General features: G+C 40.3%; 1 protein-coding gene across 1 annotated transcript in view; it reads right to left on the minus strand.

Annotated features, from left to right (window-relative positions):
* nphp4 (nephronophthisis 4) overlaps positions 1 to 15,408 on the minus strand; it is a 431,885-nt gene that overhangs the window by 235,835 nt on the left and 180,642 nt on the right. The window contains exons 7-8 of the mRNA XM_043675534.1: positions 6,352 to 6,503; positions 693 to 819 (exon numbers count right to left, since the gene is read on the minus strand). Of these exons, the coding sequence (XP_043531469.1) occupies positions 693 to 819; positions 6,352 to 6,503 (279 nt within the window). The remainder of the gene's footprint in view (positions 1 to 692; positions 820 to 6,351; positions 6,504 to 15,408) is intronic.

Below are 15,408 nucleotides of genomic sequence, written 5' to 3' on the forward strand. Positions count from 1 at the left end.
ATTGTATGACAAAATCAGGAATGCAATATTTGGATTTAATGGTGCCCTTTTAAGTCATTTAACTGCAGGAAACAGACCCATTTTACACCAGAATTTTATACAGCTACACAATCCATTTACAATCATGACCAAGATAATTGGATACAAGGTTTGCTTGTGTTTTCAACATAGCAAGATGTGGAATGGAGTTGTATTGCCTCTGGTAGGAGCTAACTGAGACCGGACAGATGACTCGAAAAATATAAGAACCAAAATTAATTGTTTTATCAAATGTTTGCAATCACAATATGCCCTATATGCAATCTTTTAACTGGAGTTGAAGTTTGAAAAATAAATTTTAACAGAATGTCATCAAACATGTACCAAACATTGCATGCACTTGAGAATGAAATGAAAATACAATTTCCAAAAATTAGATATAAAAACAAAAACCCACAGTGGATTAATCAACATTCGATTAAGGGCAGTGATTATTTCAGGATTAACCCTCGTCAGACAGTCAAACATCATCCCAAACTGACAGGAGGACAGCATATTCACCAATGTACAGTCCCAGCAGTTCCTATTTAGCTGTGATAGGGTTAAATCCAATACAATCAAATATTAGTTGTTTCACACTTTGTAGAAAATACTACTGGAAACCTATCATGAGAACATTGCAGACAAACCAAGTTCAGGAATCGCAGACTCACCTTCCCATCTGCTCCCGTGGAGCTGGAGAACACATATTCCAGGTGGAAAACTATAGCAAACATTGGCAGTTTTACCATTTCTGTCAGTTGGATACGGCTCCTGAGGACCAGGGACGTTTTTTGCGAACTGCAGTTAGAAAAGAAGCCACTTTTTAGAGTCATAGAGATGTACAGCATGGAAACAGACCCTTCAGACCAACTCATCCATGTCGACCAGATATCCCAACCCAATCTAGTCCCACCTGCCAGCACCCAGCCTACATCCCTCCAAATCCTTCCTATTCATATACACATATCGAGATGCCTTTTAAATGTTGCAATTGTGCCGGCCTCCACCACTTCCTCTGGCAGCTCCTGCCCCTCTGCATGAAAAAGTTGCCCCTTAGGTCTCTTTCATATCTTTCCCCTCTCAACCTAAACCTATGCCCTCTAATTCTGGACTTCCCCCACCCAAGAGAAAAGACTTTATTTATCCTATCCATGCCCCTCATGATTTTATAAACCTCTATAAGGCCCCCCATCAGCCTCCAACGCTCCAGGGAAAACAACCCCTGCCTATTCAATCTCTCCCTGGCAACATCCTTGTTAATCTTTTCTGAACCCTTTCAAGTTTCACAACATCTTTCTGATAGGTCCCTGGAACCTTACCATTAAGTGTATAAGTCCTGCTAAGATTTGCTTTCCCAAAATGCATCACCTCGCATCTATCTAAATTAAACTCCATCTGCCACTTCTCAGCCCATTGGCCCATCTGATCAATATCCAGTTGTAATCTAAAATAACCTTTTTCGCTGTCCGCTATACCTCCAATTTTGGTTTCATCTGCAAACTTACTAACTGTACCTCTTATGCTCACATCAAAACCATTTATGTAAATGACAAAAAGTAGAGGGCCCAGCACCGATCCTTGTGGCGCTCCACTGGTCACAGGCCTCCAGTCTGAAAAACAATCCTCCACCACCACCCTCTGTCTTCTACCTTTGAGCCAGTTCTGTATCCAAATGGCTAGTTCTCCCTTTATTCCATGAGATCTAACATTGCTAATCAGTCTCCCATGGGGAACCTTGTCGAACGCCTTATTGAAGTCCATATAGATCACATCTACCACGCCGCCCTCATTAATTTTCTTTGTTACTTCTTCAAAAAACTCAATCAAGTTTGTGAGACATGATTTCCCACACACAAAGCGATGTTAACTATTCCTAAACAGTCCTTGCCTCTCCAAATACATGTACATCCTGTCCCTTAGGATTCCCTCCAAAAACATGCCCACCACCGACATCAGGCTCACTAGTCTACAGATCACTGCTTTTCCTTACCACCTTTCTTAAACAGTGGCACCACGTTAGCCAACCTCCAGTCTTCCGGCACCTGACCCGTGATTATCGATGATACAAATATCTCAGCAAGAGGCTCAACAATCACTTCCCAACCTTCCCACAGAGTTCATGGGTACACCTGATCTGGCCCTGGGGATTTAACCACTTTTATGTGTTTCCTCCTCTGTAATATGCACATTTTCGAGATGTCACCAAATATTTCCCTACATTCTATATCTTCCATGTCTTTTTCCACATGCAAATACTGATGCAAGAAATGTTTTCCATTATTCACAGCCATTAAGTGGCTTGCAGTCCAGACTGAGTTAAAGGCAACAAGTTAAGCCTGTTCTGTTCAGCCAATACCTATCATTTCAGGTTTTGCACAGAAGGTGTGCTTTACAGGCAGTTCTTCTATAACACAATGGTTGCGTTCTTGTGTAACCCCACGTTATAGAAAAATTGCGCTTTAGAAACAGCATGTAAAGTGTTGGCGATTTAATCACATTACAGCCAACACACATTTTAAAAGCTCAACTTTTAGTAACAATTTGTCAATCGCGTTACAGCAAATTCGGGTTAATGGAACACATGTTATAGCAGAACGACCTGCACCACAAACAAAAAGACTTCCAATAACCAATTAGATTCTGTCCTTTGATCCTCTTCTCAAAATTGCACGCTCAAGTAAGTGTTCCTTTTCTGATTAGACAGAACTCCAAATCATTTTCTTTTACATGCTTACAAAAAGAGGCAAGATTAGGAAAATGTATTTAAAATCTTGGGTCCATTTAGTATTGAATCATAGATATATTCAATATCAAATTCATGGAATTTTAATGAATTTTTCTGCAATACTTCCTCACTGTCTGCACAAGGGTTAACACACTGCCAATACTCTTAGTCTCCGACTATGGCTAAACAGCCAAACATAATTAATCTTGACCATACAATGTAGGAAAAGGACAGAAACTACTTGTTCTACAGTGGTCCTCAGTTAGAGGTTTCAACTTCATTACTTTTGGGCCATCAAAATATATATGGTATTTGGATCAAAGGACCAAGGAGGTGTGGAGTGCAATTCGCAACCAGCAATGCAGGACTCTAGCTGGCCACAGCATTTTACATATGATTCACTCTCTGCTGATAAGCCTCTAATGTTCTTTCTTGAAACATTTCAAAAATATGCTTTGCAGCAAATTTATGAAATGCTCACAGGCAGACAATGGAACGAGGACATGCCACAACCCAAAGGACTAGCCACACTACCATACATCAAGAGCATTTCCGAACTGACGGCCAGACTACTAGAACTCGGGAATTCCTAGAGGCATGGCACTCATCTACAGTTTCAATCAATAAGCACATCGACCTGGGTCCAATATACCGACCACTGCAACGGACAGCTGGAACTGACAACTGGACGCGGCAGATTCAAACCACTATAAATGCCGGAGGAAACATCACAGAAGTGCTTCACAGGAGGCTCCCAAGCACTGAGGATGTCACCTAGACAGGGGATGAAACGTCTGCAACACAAATTCCCAGCTCGGCGAACAGAACCACAACAATCTTTGAAACTTTAGCTTGAGTCCACATTACAGTTATGGTTGACATGAGATGGACTCCAATCCAGCTAGAGAATTTCCAAAAGAAATTTTGTGTCATTGCACTTCACAGGTAGATCAGAATCCAATTTCAAAGATACTACCTATTCTTATCTTGATATGTGGCAGATACAGGGTGAATACATTGTGAATGCAGCAGTACAATTAAAAACTCAAATCAGCACTTTATAACTGACAGACGCTCTTGACTTCCCTTAAAGTTCTGCACAGCTGCGCAAGTAAATTGCAGAAATAAAGCAAACTGCTCTATGTTAGTGGAACACAGGGAAGAGTGCATGACACAGAACAATGCAAAGCAGCCCAACATCACTTAATGCGTGAGGAGAAAGTGAGGTCTGCAGATGCTGGGGATCAGAGCTGAAAATGTGTTGCTGGAAAAGCGCAGCAGGTCAGGCAGCATCCAGGGAACAGGAGAAGGGCTTTCCTGAAGAAGGGCTTATGACCGAAACGTCGATTCTCCTGTTCCCTGGATGCTGCCCGACCTGCTGCGCTTTTCCAGCAACACATTTTCATCACTTAATGCGTGCTCCACTGAATTAAGTTGTTTATCACAGATTTTCTAAAGATGTTTCTCTTTTGTTCAAATTTAATTACATCAGTCTGTGGTAAGTTTCCAGGCATTCTTTTAGTTGCTTAATTTGCTATTCAAAGCCTTACCTTAATTGGCTCCAAGTCCCATCAATCAAATGTAGTCTGTATGGAATTATTATTTAGCAGCAAATTGTTCTTGAACATACCACCTAAAGCACAGGAGTAGAAGTAGGCCATTTGGCCGATCAAGTCATGGTTGATCCGATGATGCTCAATTCCATTGCCTGCCTTTTTCTCATTAACTTTGAATACTAGTCTTGAACATTCTTAATAAACCAGCTTCAACAGCTCTCTGCAGTAAAAAGAATCCTCAGATTTACGACATCTTGAGAGAAGAATTTCTCCTTATCCCTGTCTTAAATGCTGATGCTTACTCTGAAATTATACTTTCTGCTCCTCAACTCCCCCAAGGGATACAACCTCTCTACATCTACCCTGTCAAGTCCCCGAAGAAACCTATATGTTTTATTGAGGTCTCCTTTTATTCTTCTCATCTCCAATGAGTACAAACCCAATATACACAACCTCTCCTCAAAAGAAAATCCCTCAATACCAGAATCAACCCAGTGAACCCCCTCTGTACTGGTATATCTTCCTTTGTGCCAAAACTGTTCACTGTGTTCTAGCTGTGATCTGACTAGTAGCTTGTATAGTTTTAGCAAGTCTTCCCTATGTTTATGCTCCAATCCCTTTGGAATAAAGGACAATTGTCCATCTGCCTTCCAAATACCCATTGAACTTAGATGCTAACATTTTATGATTCATTCATGAAGACTCCCAAAACCCTCTGTTCTCAGCTTTCTTCAGTGTTTCTTTTACTATTCGGCTCTGCTACTCTTCCTGACAAAGAACATTACCTTATATTTTCCCCACAGTATATTCCATCTGCCAAGTTTTAGCTCACTGACGTAACCTGTCTATTTCCCTCTGCAGAATCCTCGAGTCATCCTAACCACTTCCCACCTGTTTTCTGGGTCTTCCATACACTCTCCATATCAAAGTCATGAATATATACTGTAAATACTGCAGCCCCAGCACTGATCCAGTCAGTGGCACGCCACCAATACAGGTTGCCATAATTAAAATAACCCTTTTATCCCAACTCTCTGTCTTCTATTTGTTAGCCAATCCACTATCTATACAGATAGGCTACCTCCAAGACATAGGCTCTTAACATATTAAGTAGCCTATGTGCATTACTCTTTAGTGAGTGTCTGTCGTTAAATATCCTCCTTCATGAGGTGGCTGCAAATCCCACCCCTCATTCCTGCATGCCAGTTGACTGGCCTTGTCAACAATTTCAGTGTCCTGTAAATGGTTGTTAAGCAAAGCACAAAGAAATTATTTCACATCAAGGTCAATGTCCCTAAATGCAGGATATGCTGCCAAATTTCCAAGGATCAAGATGTTGTCACAAAATCTAAGAATGAATGAATTAAATTAAAATGGAACTGAATATGTGTAATGACTTGGAATAGGACCCCCTTTAAGGTCATGTTTGAACTTCTGCAGAAAAGCCCGATTATCGCACCATTACACAAAGCACCAGCAGTTTATTAATTCTTGCCAATAACCAGAGTGTATTCACAATTTAATTAACTTATGAATTATGGACCTTTCACACAGTGACAAGAAACATCATAACTCACTGTCACTTGTGTAATATCTCTCATCAGCCTTATAGCAGCAATTGAAAATGTTTCTATCTTTTTCTGAGCTCCGAGAAGCAAAAATCAAAGTAACACAATATGTAATCATTGGGGAACAGTCCATATAACTCCACTTACAATAACTCTTCTATCTCTGTAGTAATTCACTTGCAGGCTCCAGAGATCCTTCCCGAAAACTGCCAGACTGAGCTACCTCTTAATTGATTTTCTTAATTGATATCAAGATGCAAATCACAATATATGTGACAGCAGGACAAGGTGATCAAAAGTTGTCTTGATTTTAAAAGTTATATGGAGTTGGAGTTGTTTTGTGAAAACAAAATTTAACAGTTGGGCAGCATGTCATCTTTATGCCTTAACAACAGATAACAACTTGGAATAGAACCAGAGTAAAAGAGACCATATCTTCTACATTTGTAATATATTGCACCTCATTTACAATGAACTTTACCTTTTGGAGAGGTTCCTGGATTTTCCTTGCACTGTCCCAGGTATCAAAACTACTACCTGCGGCTTCTGAACATAACACCAGCTGTTGTGGACGCAAACATGCAGCCTTCGTTCTTGAATGACAACCGTGTTTCCATCAGAAACTTGATCATTCTGTAAAACAAAGACAAAACGAATTTGTGTACCTCACAGACAAACAAGAACATGGTGAATTACTGCAGGTAATGACTGCAGATGCGGCAGCTCTGAAATAAACACAAGATACTGGAAAAAACTCAGCAGGTCAGATAGCATCCATTGAGAGACAGAGGGAAAAAAAGTTAATGTATTATAAGAATAAAGCACTGCTTACTTTTCAGTTTACAAAATTCTGATTCTTGGACTTCAATGACCTAATTTAAGTGCACATACAATGCAAAGTTAACCAGGTGATTCTAATACACCTCAAATTTAATCAAAATACTAACCTGCTTTTGGGTTGGTCAACCAATAATAAAAGGCTATAAATAACAAAAGAAATTTCTAATTGTTTGCGTAATAAGTAACTGTTAGTTTCCAGCATTCGCTATAAAAGTAGTTTTACCAACAGACAAGAAGACCAAATAAAAACGACAATGCTAATTTTGTTTGACCTTTACCCGTAGCTAGGACAGTGCAAAGAAATCTGGGAAAGTCTCAAGATGAATAAAGACTCAAGATGAATAGTGCCTTTGAAAGGGTGCAAAGGAGCAAATGAGAAATGGGAAAGCACAGTAAATGGTCACACCATGGTGCTTTGCATATGTTTTGCTTATTTCCAAAGATGTGGAGGTGCTAGTGTTGGACCAGGGTGGACAAAGTTAGAAGTCACACAACACCAGGTTATAGTTCAATAGATTTATTTGAAACCACAAGCTTTTGGAGGCCTGCAACAAAAGCTTGTAATTTCCATATGTCATGTGACTTCTGACTACCTCTAAAGAGACACTCCTTTCAAACATATTTGTAAAATTACTGCGACTTAGAACACAGAACAGCACAGCGCAGAACAGGCCCTTCGGCCCTCAATTTATTCTCAGCTCGTCCCCCTGCACTATCCCAAAATCATCCATGTGCTTTTCTAAGGATTGTTTAAATCACCCTGATGTGGCTGAGTTGACTACATTAGGAGGTAGGGCATTCCACGCCCTTACCATTCTCTGCATAAAGAACCTGCCGCTGATATCTGTCTTAAATCTATCACCCCTCAATTTGTAGTTATGCCCCCTCATACAAGCTGACGTCATCCTCCTAGAAAGAAGACTTTCACTGTCTACCCTATCTAATCCTCTGATCATCTTGTATGTCTCTATCAAATCCCCCCTTAGCGTTCTTCTTTCCAACAAAAACAGACCCAAGTCTCTCAGCCTTTCCTCATAAGATCTTCCTTCCAGACCAGGCAACATCCTGGTAAATCTCCTCTGCACCTTTTCCAATGCTTCCACATTCTTCCTGTAATGGGGCGACCAGAACTGTACACAATATTCCAAGTGTGGCCGCATCAGCATTTTGTATAGTTGCAGCATGATATTGCGGTTCCGGAATGTAATCCCTCTACAATTGAAACCTAACACCGTATGCCTTCTTAACAGCACTATCAACCTGGGTAGCTACTTTCAGGGATCTATATACATGGATACCAAGATCCCTCTGCACATTCACACTACCAAGAATCTTTGCAGTGACCCAGTATTCTGCCTTCCTGTTATTCTTCACAAAGTGCACTACCTCACATTTAGCTGCAGTGAATTCCATTTGCCACCTCTCAGCCCAATTCTGCAGTTTATCCAAGTCCCCCTGCAACCTGTAACATTCTTCCAAGCGGTCCACTACTCCACCGACTTTAGTATCGTCTGGAAATTTACTACTCCATCCACCTATACCTGCGTCTAAGTCATTTATAAAAATGACAAACAGCACTAGTCCCAAACCAGATCCTTGTGGCATACCACTAGTAACTGGACTCCAGGCTGAATATTTTCCATCAACCACCACTCGCTGTCTTCTTTCAGAAAGCCAGTTTCTAATCCAAACTGCTAAATCACCCTCACTTCCATGCCTCTGCATTTTCTCCAACAACCTAACCATGTGGAACCTTATCAAAGGCTTTACTGAAGTCCATGTATAACACGTCAACTGCCCTAACCTCATCTACATGTTTGGTCACCTTCTCAAAAAACTCAATGAGGTTTGTGAGATACGACCTGTCCTTGACAAAACCATGTTGACGATCTGAAATCAAATCGTTTATCTTTAACTAGATTCTACAGCTGCCCCGATTAAGCAATCGATCAGTTGGATATATTTACAGTCCACATTACAGACATTTTACTTACTAAAAAAATCAAACTTCAAATATAGCTAACATTACAAAATCTTGAGATGAAAATTAAATGTTGGAAATCTGAAATCAGTACTTCACCATTATTACCTCTGAATGTAGTTACTATTACTTTTAGAGCTCTCAATTTGCACACAGCAAAAACATAAACAACTAAATGAATAGTCAAAATACTTTTTCTGCCATCAGATTGAGGCAAGAACTCAATTGAAAAAGCAGAACCTCATGCATGGTAATCTCAGGATAAATGTCCAAACCACCTGTTAATGAACACTGAAAGAGACAGAGCAGGAACATAGAACATAGAACAGTACAGGCCCTTCAGCCCTCGATGTTGTGCTGACCTTTTATCCTATTCTAAGATCAAACTAATCTTAGTGATTTTTGAGAAGATTTGTAGCTCAGGTTGATGTTAAGTCTGTAAGTTAGCTCACTGAGCTTGAGGGATTGTTTCCAGACGTTTCGTCACCATACTAGGTAACATCATCAGTGAGAGCCTCCGGTGAAGAGCTGGTATGTCCCACCGCTCTATTTATAGGTCTTGGTTTCTTAAGGTGGGTCATGTCAATTACAGTTCTTTTTATCAAGGGAAGGTACATAGGATCTAAGTCAATGTGTTTATTGATGGAGTTCTGGTTAGAATGCCGTGCCTCTAAGAATTCTTGTGCTTGTCTTTGTTTCGCTTGTCCTAGGATGCTGAAGGGAACAGTCACAAATGCAGTTGTCTCGGGAAAGTACAAAATAACTTAAAAATAAAGTGATGGGGTTATTTGCTTACAAAAAAAATAAATTGCCTATACAGAAATCTACATGAAATATGAAACAAAACAGGGGAACTAGCGGCAATAATATGCAGATGTAGCGAGATGGAGAAGGTATCAAGATGACACATTATATGTAGAATATAACCTGAGAAAACGGAAATGTGATAACAACTAGATTGCAGAGATAAAATCAGTTGACATTCACAACACAAAGGTCAACAGTGGACCTATGAAGTGTTCACTTATTTGTTGTAGGTCATGTAAGTTTAGGAGAAGCTGGATCTGATACTTTTGTGAGAGAGACTAGCACCAAATACCTTTGGGTTAAAAACACTGGCCAGTAACAGCTGTTAGAGTTAAGTTATAGTGTTATTCAAGTGGGCAAGCAAAGTTGTATGTTTTCCTCAAAGTCTGCAGACAAGGACAGATCTCTCTCTCTCTCTCTTTGTGCAAGTGGCAAGGAAAGAGCATTTAAAGGCTCTGAAAATAACTTTTAGCTCAAGTAAACGACCAAGGTTCAACTGACCAGCTACCAAACTGAGGTTCATCATGATTAACAACAATGTTATGCAATTATCAAAAGCTAGGAATACTGTGAGAAAGTCACCTTATTTCAACCAGCAAGTCTGGACTCTTGATCCACAGAATCTGTTTCCTTTGCCGATGTTTTGCACCCATGATATTTCTGCAGAACTGTCTATCTTGTCCATTTAGACGGGATATAGCTTAAGTTTGCATTTTTGTAATTAATTATCTATTATTCCACTTTTTAAAGCATAAGTTCTTTACAAATAAAATATTTCTGCTCTTGGTTATCAAGAAAAACTGGCATGAATTTCTTCTATTTTAGATAGAGATCACAATCAGGCAAATTAACCATTTTAGGGATGAAATCAGCCATTTACAAATTTGGAACAACTCATACAAGAGTGAGGTATGATTTCCAGCACATTCTTCCCATCATGGTCATGACAAAAGGATAGCTTAACAGATTTATAAAGATTAAGACGAACAGTTAAAAACTGCTGCAACGCAATTTTCAAATGCACCTAAAAATAAACAATTGTACTTATAATCCCAGCATTACAGGCACTTTTTCATCTTGTTTCAGATGTTTTGAGGAGTTTTTTTTAAACTTAAGATGGCTGTTCTCTTTCTCTTTAGACTAGATTAGATTAGATTCCCGACAGTGAGGAAACAGGTCCTTCAGCCCGACAGTCCACACCGACCCTCCGAAGTGTAACCCACCCAAACCCATTTCCCTCTGACTAATGTACCTAACACTAGGGGCAATTTAGCATGGCCAATTCACCTGACCTGCACATTTTTGGATATAAGCTAATTTTAAGTAATTCTTGTATCACTTTGAAAAACAGAACTGTGAAAATGATATATATATCTGAATAACACAACAAAATATTCCTGCATGCGTCTGTACAGATGTCATATCTGTTTCAAGGCTGCTGATAGCTTCTCATGCTTTTTGTCAAAATTGTTTCCAACTTTGCTGTTGGCAAAGATTCAAACTCTTTACCGGATTCTTGTTTACTGTATTTTTAATAGTAATTCTGTCGCAAGTTTAATTCTTCCATTCTGCATTTATATGGCGATTTTTTACTTACAAGGGGATACAAAAAATTTGGAAAGCAAGAACCAAATAATGCACATGTAATTAAAAAGGTATGGCTGAAATATTTAATTACTTTTACTTTGTATTCACAAGGTTTGAGTGATAATCTGCAGATAGCACTCATGTCACACAATGCCAGACAATGACAATCTCTGAAAAGACATCCAAAACAATTACTATAAAATGCCAAGCCACCAAAATCCCAAAGATCACCACTGGTAGCAACTGAATTGTTCAATTCCAGCTCGGGTGACTGTCTGTGTGGAGTTTGCACACTCTCCCCATGTCTGTGTGGGTTTCCTCCCACAATTCCAAGATGTGCAGGTCAGGTGAATTGGCCATGCTAAATTGCCCATAGCCTTCAGGGACTTGTAGGTTAGGTGCATTAGTCAGGGGTAAATGTAAAATAATAGGGTAGGGGAATGGGTCTGGGTGTGTTGCTCTTCAGAGGGTCGGTATGGACTTGTTGGGCCAAGTGGCCTGTTTCTGCACTGTCGGGATTCTTCTTCTGCTAAGTACACTGTGTCCATACGGTCAGAGGTTGGGAATTCTGCAGCATATCACTCATTTCTTGAACTCTCAAAGCCTGTCCACTATCTCCAACAGACAAGTCCAGAGCACTGGATTGCATTCCATTTGCCTAGGTGAGTGCAGCTCCAACAATGAATGAAAAACTCAACACCATCTAGGGTAAACCAACTTTCTTGACTGAGAGCCAATCCACCACTTTATATCTTCACTTCCCCCCCATCTGATGGAAGGAAGAAAGGAACCCTGTGGCAGGTGATGGTCTGCCAGAGATGTAAGGGAGAAGGAGACTGTCAACCATCAGCCATTTAATATAACTTGGACAGAGTTGAATGAAATATATTTTTAAAGAATCACTCAATTGTTGATCACAGCTCATGCACTGGCACTAATTCTGCAACACTGATAGCCTTCAAGGGGATTCTCCTGGCCCTCAACTCTTGCTGAAACGATCTATAGAGTTCCATACAGGGGCCCTTCAAAATTATGAACACCACAGACATGTCAGCCAATACTTATTACTCAAAGCATTTATCTCAAGGGTTATTCTTCAACTTGAATGACCAGAGTGTCTTTCTCATGAAGGTTTTTCTTCCCACTTTTCACAAAGTTTCTTTCTTCTACCCAGAACTTAAAACAAAGCCCGCATTATCATTATTGGTTTCACTCCAATATGTAAAAGAGATGCAGTGCTGACTAGACTGGTCAAAAGCATTATCCATTTTTCTTTTCAAAATATATTTCTTTGCATTACTGTGAACGTTTACCAGCCAGCTATACTGCAGACACCAATTTATTTCATGGGCAATATTCCTTGCAGCATCCCTGCCTTTCTTCCAGTTTGATGCTGGGCTTATAGTTTCTGATGAATACTTGATTTGTTCATGAAATGCATACGATATTGTACATTTCAAATCATGACACTTTTGTAAAGATGCATTAGCGACTGTTATTATACCGTAGACAGATACAAACATTTTCTTCTCCAAAATTTGCACTTTGCCACAGCATTTGTTTTATAGTTTAGAGATTCATCAAGGTGTTTTATGTATTAGAAATGTATGCACCATAAGATGAATTATTCATTCAAAACAAGTAGGATACATGGAATATGTTGTTAATAAAATGGAGAACTCAAAGAACTACTCATAATAAGTCACGATTTGCTGTGATCTATGCTGTGTGTAGTGACTGAGCCAGTTGGAGTAAGTCATATAGAATTGCTGAGGATGGATATATGGTCACAAGAGTTGTGAGGTAGTGCCAGTGACTGAGTTGAAAGCAGAGAGGACAGGAAGGGTTAGTTGTATGAGTAGAGGTAGTGAGAACCCTTGAATTGACATGATGCATACAGTAATGAGAATTGTAGTCTGTGAGCCTTGATGAGGGTGTGTTCGGTGGCTAAGTTAGAGTGAGTGATAGCCCAGTGTGTGAGAGATAGCAGAGACATGGAAGGGGGTACTAATCCTTGCATAGCACAGGAGATCATTGGCCTTCTTCCTCCCCTAGAACATAACAGAAGAGCTCAGTCACAGAATCAAGGAGATGAAGAGTGAAATATTGAGTGAGAAAAGTCACTGTGGGTTATGGAAGAGACAGGGTGCCAGGAATCTCACTTGACAAAACACTTTGCATTTTTCTGTAGTTTTGTGGACTGAAGTAGCAAAATACTGTTTTAAAAGGCAAGAATGACTGCACTTTTTTAAAATCAAGTTATCTGTCAGTCAGTCTAAGTGCTGTTACACCGCTGCTGGTTTAACAGTGGGCATTTCTGTTTTTCAGCAGCAGCAGCAACTCGAAGGGTGGGAGCTTGCACCAGGGGCCTGCCAGGAGCGGGGAGTCACTGATTTGTGCTTTTAAATTTGAAGTCAGAGAGCAGAGATTTCTGGGAAAGGAAGGACTTCTTATTTTTATTTCCGTCCAGATACATAAATCAGTGTCTTCTTGACCAGAGGGGTACTAATATCCTGGGTATGAAAGTTGTAGGTTCCAGGGTTTAGATCTTCCATCAAAAACAGGCAAGGCAGTAAAAGAGGGGGAGGCGTGGCCTTGTTAGTCAAAGATAGTATAATGGTGGCTGAGAGGATTTTTGATGAGGGCTCGTCTACTGAGGTAGTGTGGGCTGAGGTTAGAAACAGGAGAGGAGAGGTCACACTGCTTGGAGTTTTTTTATTGGCCTCCGCTGAGTTCCAGGAAGGTGAAAGAGAGGATTAGCAAAATTATTCTGGGTAGGAGTGAAAGGAACAGGGTGATCATTATGGGGGACTTTAACTTCTCCAACATTGACTGGAAATGCTATAACTCTAGTACGTTGGATGGATCAGTTTTTGTCCAATGTGTACAGGATGGTTTCCTGACACAGTATGTCGAAAGGACGACAAGAGGGGAGGTCATACTGGATCTAGTGCTTGGGAAAGAACCAAGCCAGGTGTTTGATTTAGTTGTAGGTGAGCACTTTGGCGAGAGTGACCATAATTCAGTTACATTTAGTTTTGCGATGGAAAGAGATAGGTACATGCCCCTGATCAAGAGTTATCGATGGGGCAAGGGCAATTATAATGCGATTAGGCAAGAATTAGGATGCACAGAATGGGATAGCAAAATGCAGGGGATGCAGACGATCGAAACATGGAGCTGGTTTAAGGAACGGATATTGCGTGTCCTTGATAGGTATGTCCCTGTCGGGCAGGGAGGAAGTGATAAGGTAAGGGAACCGTGGTTTACTCCTAAGAAGACGACGGAGGCTTATGTGTTGATGAGGCAAGATGATACAGATGAGGTGATGGAGAGTTACAAATCAGCAAGGAAGGATTTAAAGAGAGAGTTAAGAAGAGCAAAAAAAGGACACGAGCAGTCTTTAGCAAATAGAATAAAGAAGAACCCTAAAGCTTTCTATAGGTATGTGAGGAATAAAAGGATGATTAGGGTAGGAATAGGGCCAGTCAAAGACAGAAGTGGGAAGTTGAGTGTGGACCCTGTAGAGATCGGAGAGGTACTAAATGAACATTTCTCATCGGTGTTCACTCAGGAAAAGGAGAATATTGTACAGGAGAAGAATGAGGTACAAGATATTAGACTAGAAAGGATCGAGGTTAGTTATGCACAGGGGTTATCAATTCTAGAAGGAGTGAAAGTAGACAAGTCCCCTGAGCCAGATGGAATTTATCTGAGGATTCTCTGGGAAGCTAGGGAGGAGATAGTAGAGCCGTGGGCTTTGATATTTGAGTCGTCATTGTCTACAGGTTTAGTACCTGAGGACTGGAGGATTGCAAATATTGTGCCATTGTTCAAGAAGGGCAGCAGAGATGACCCAGGTAATTATAGACCAGTGAGCCTTACTTCTGTTGTAGGAAAGGTTATGGAAAAGATTATAAGAGATAAGATTTATAATCATCTAGCAATCAACAATCTGATTTCAGATAGTCAACATGGTTTTGTCAAGGACAGGTCGTATCCCACAAACCTCATTGAGTTTTTTGAGAAGGTGACCAAACATGTAGATGAGGGTAGGGCAGTTGACGTGTTATACATGGACTTCAGTAAAGCCTTTGATAAGGTTCCACATGGTAGGCAGATGGAGAAAATGCAGAAGCATGGGATTGAAGGCGATTTAGCAGTTTGGATTAGAAACTGGCTTTCTGGAAGAAGGCAGCAAGTGGTGGTTGACGGAAAATATTCAGTCTGGAGTCCAGTTACTAGTGGTATCCCACAAGGATCTGTTTTAGGACCACTGCTGTTTGTCATTTTTATAAATGACTTAGACGCAGGCATAGGTGG

The sequence above is a fragment of the Chiloscyllium plagiosum genome, chromosome 34, assembly GCF_004010195.1.
Source record: "Chiloscyllium plagiosum isolate BGI_BamShark_2017 chromosome 34, ASM401019v2, whole genome shotgun sequence".
Classification (NCBI taxonomy): Eukaryota; Metazoa; Chordata; class Chondrichthyes; order Orectolobiformes; family Hemiscylliidae; genus Chiloscyllium; species Chiloscyllium plagiosum.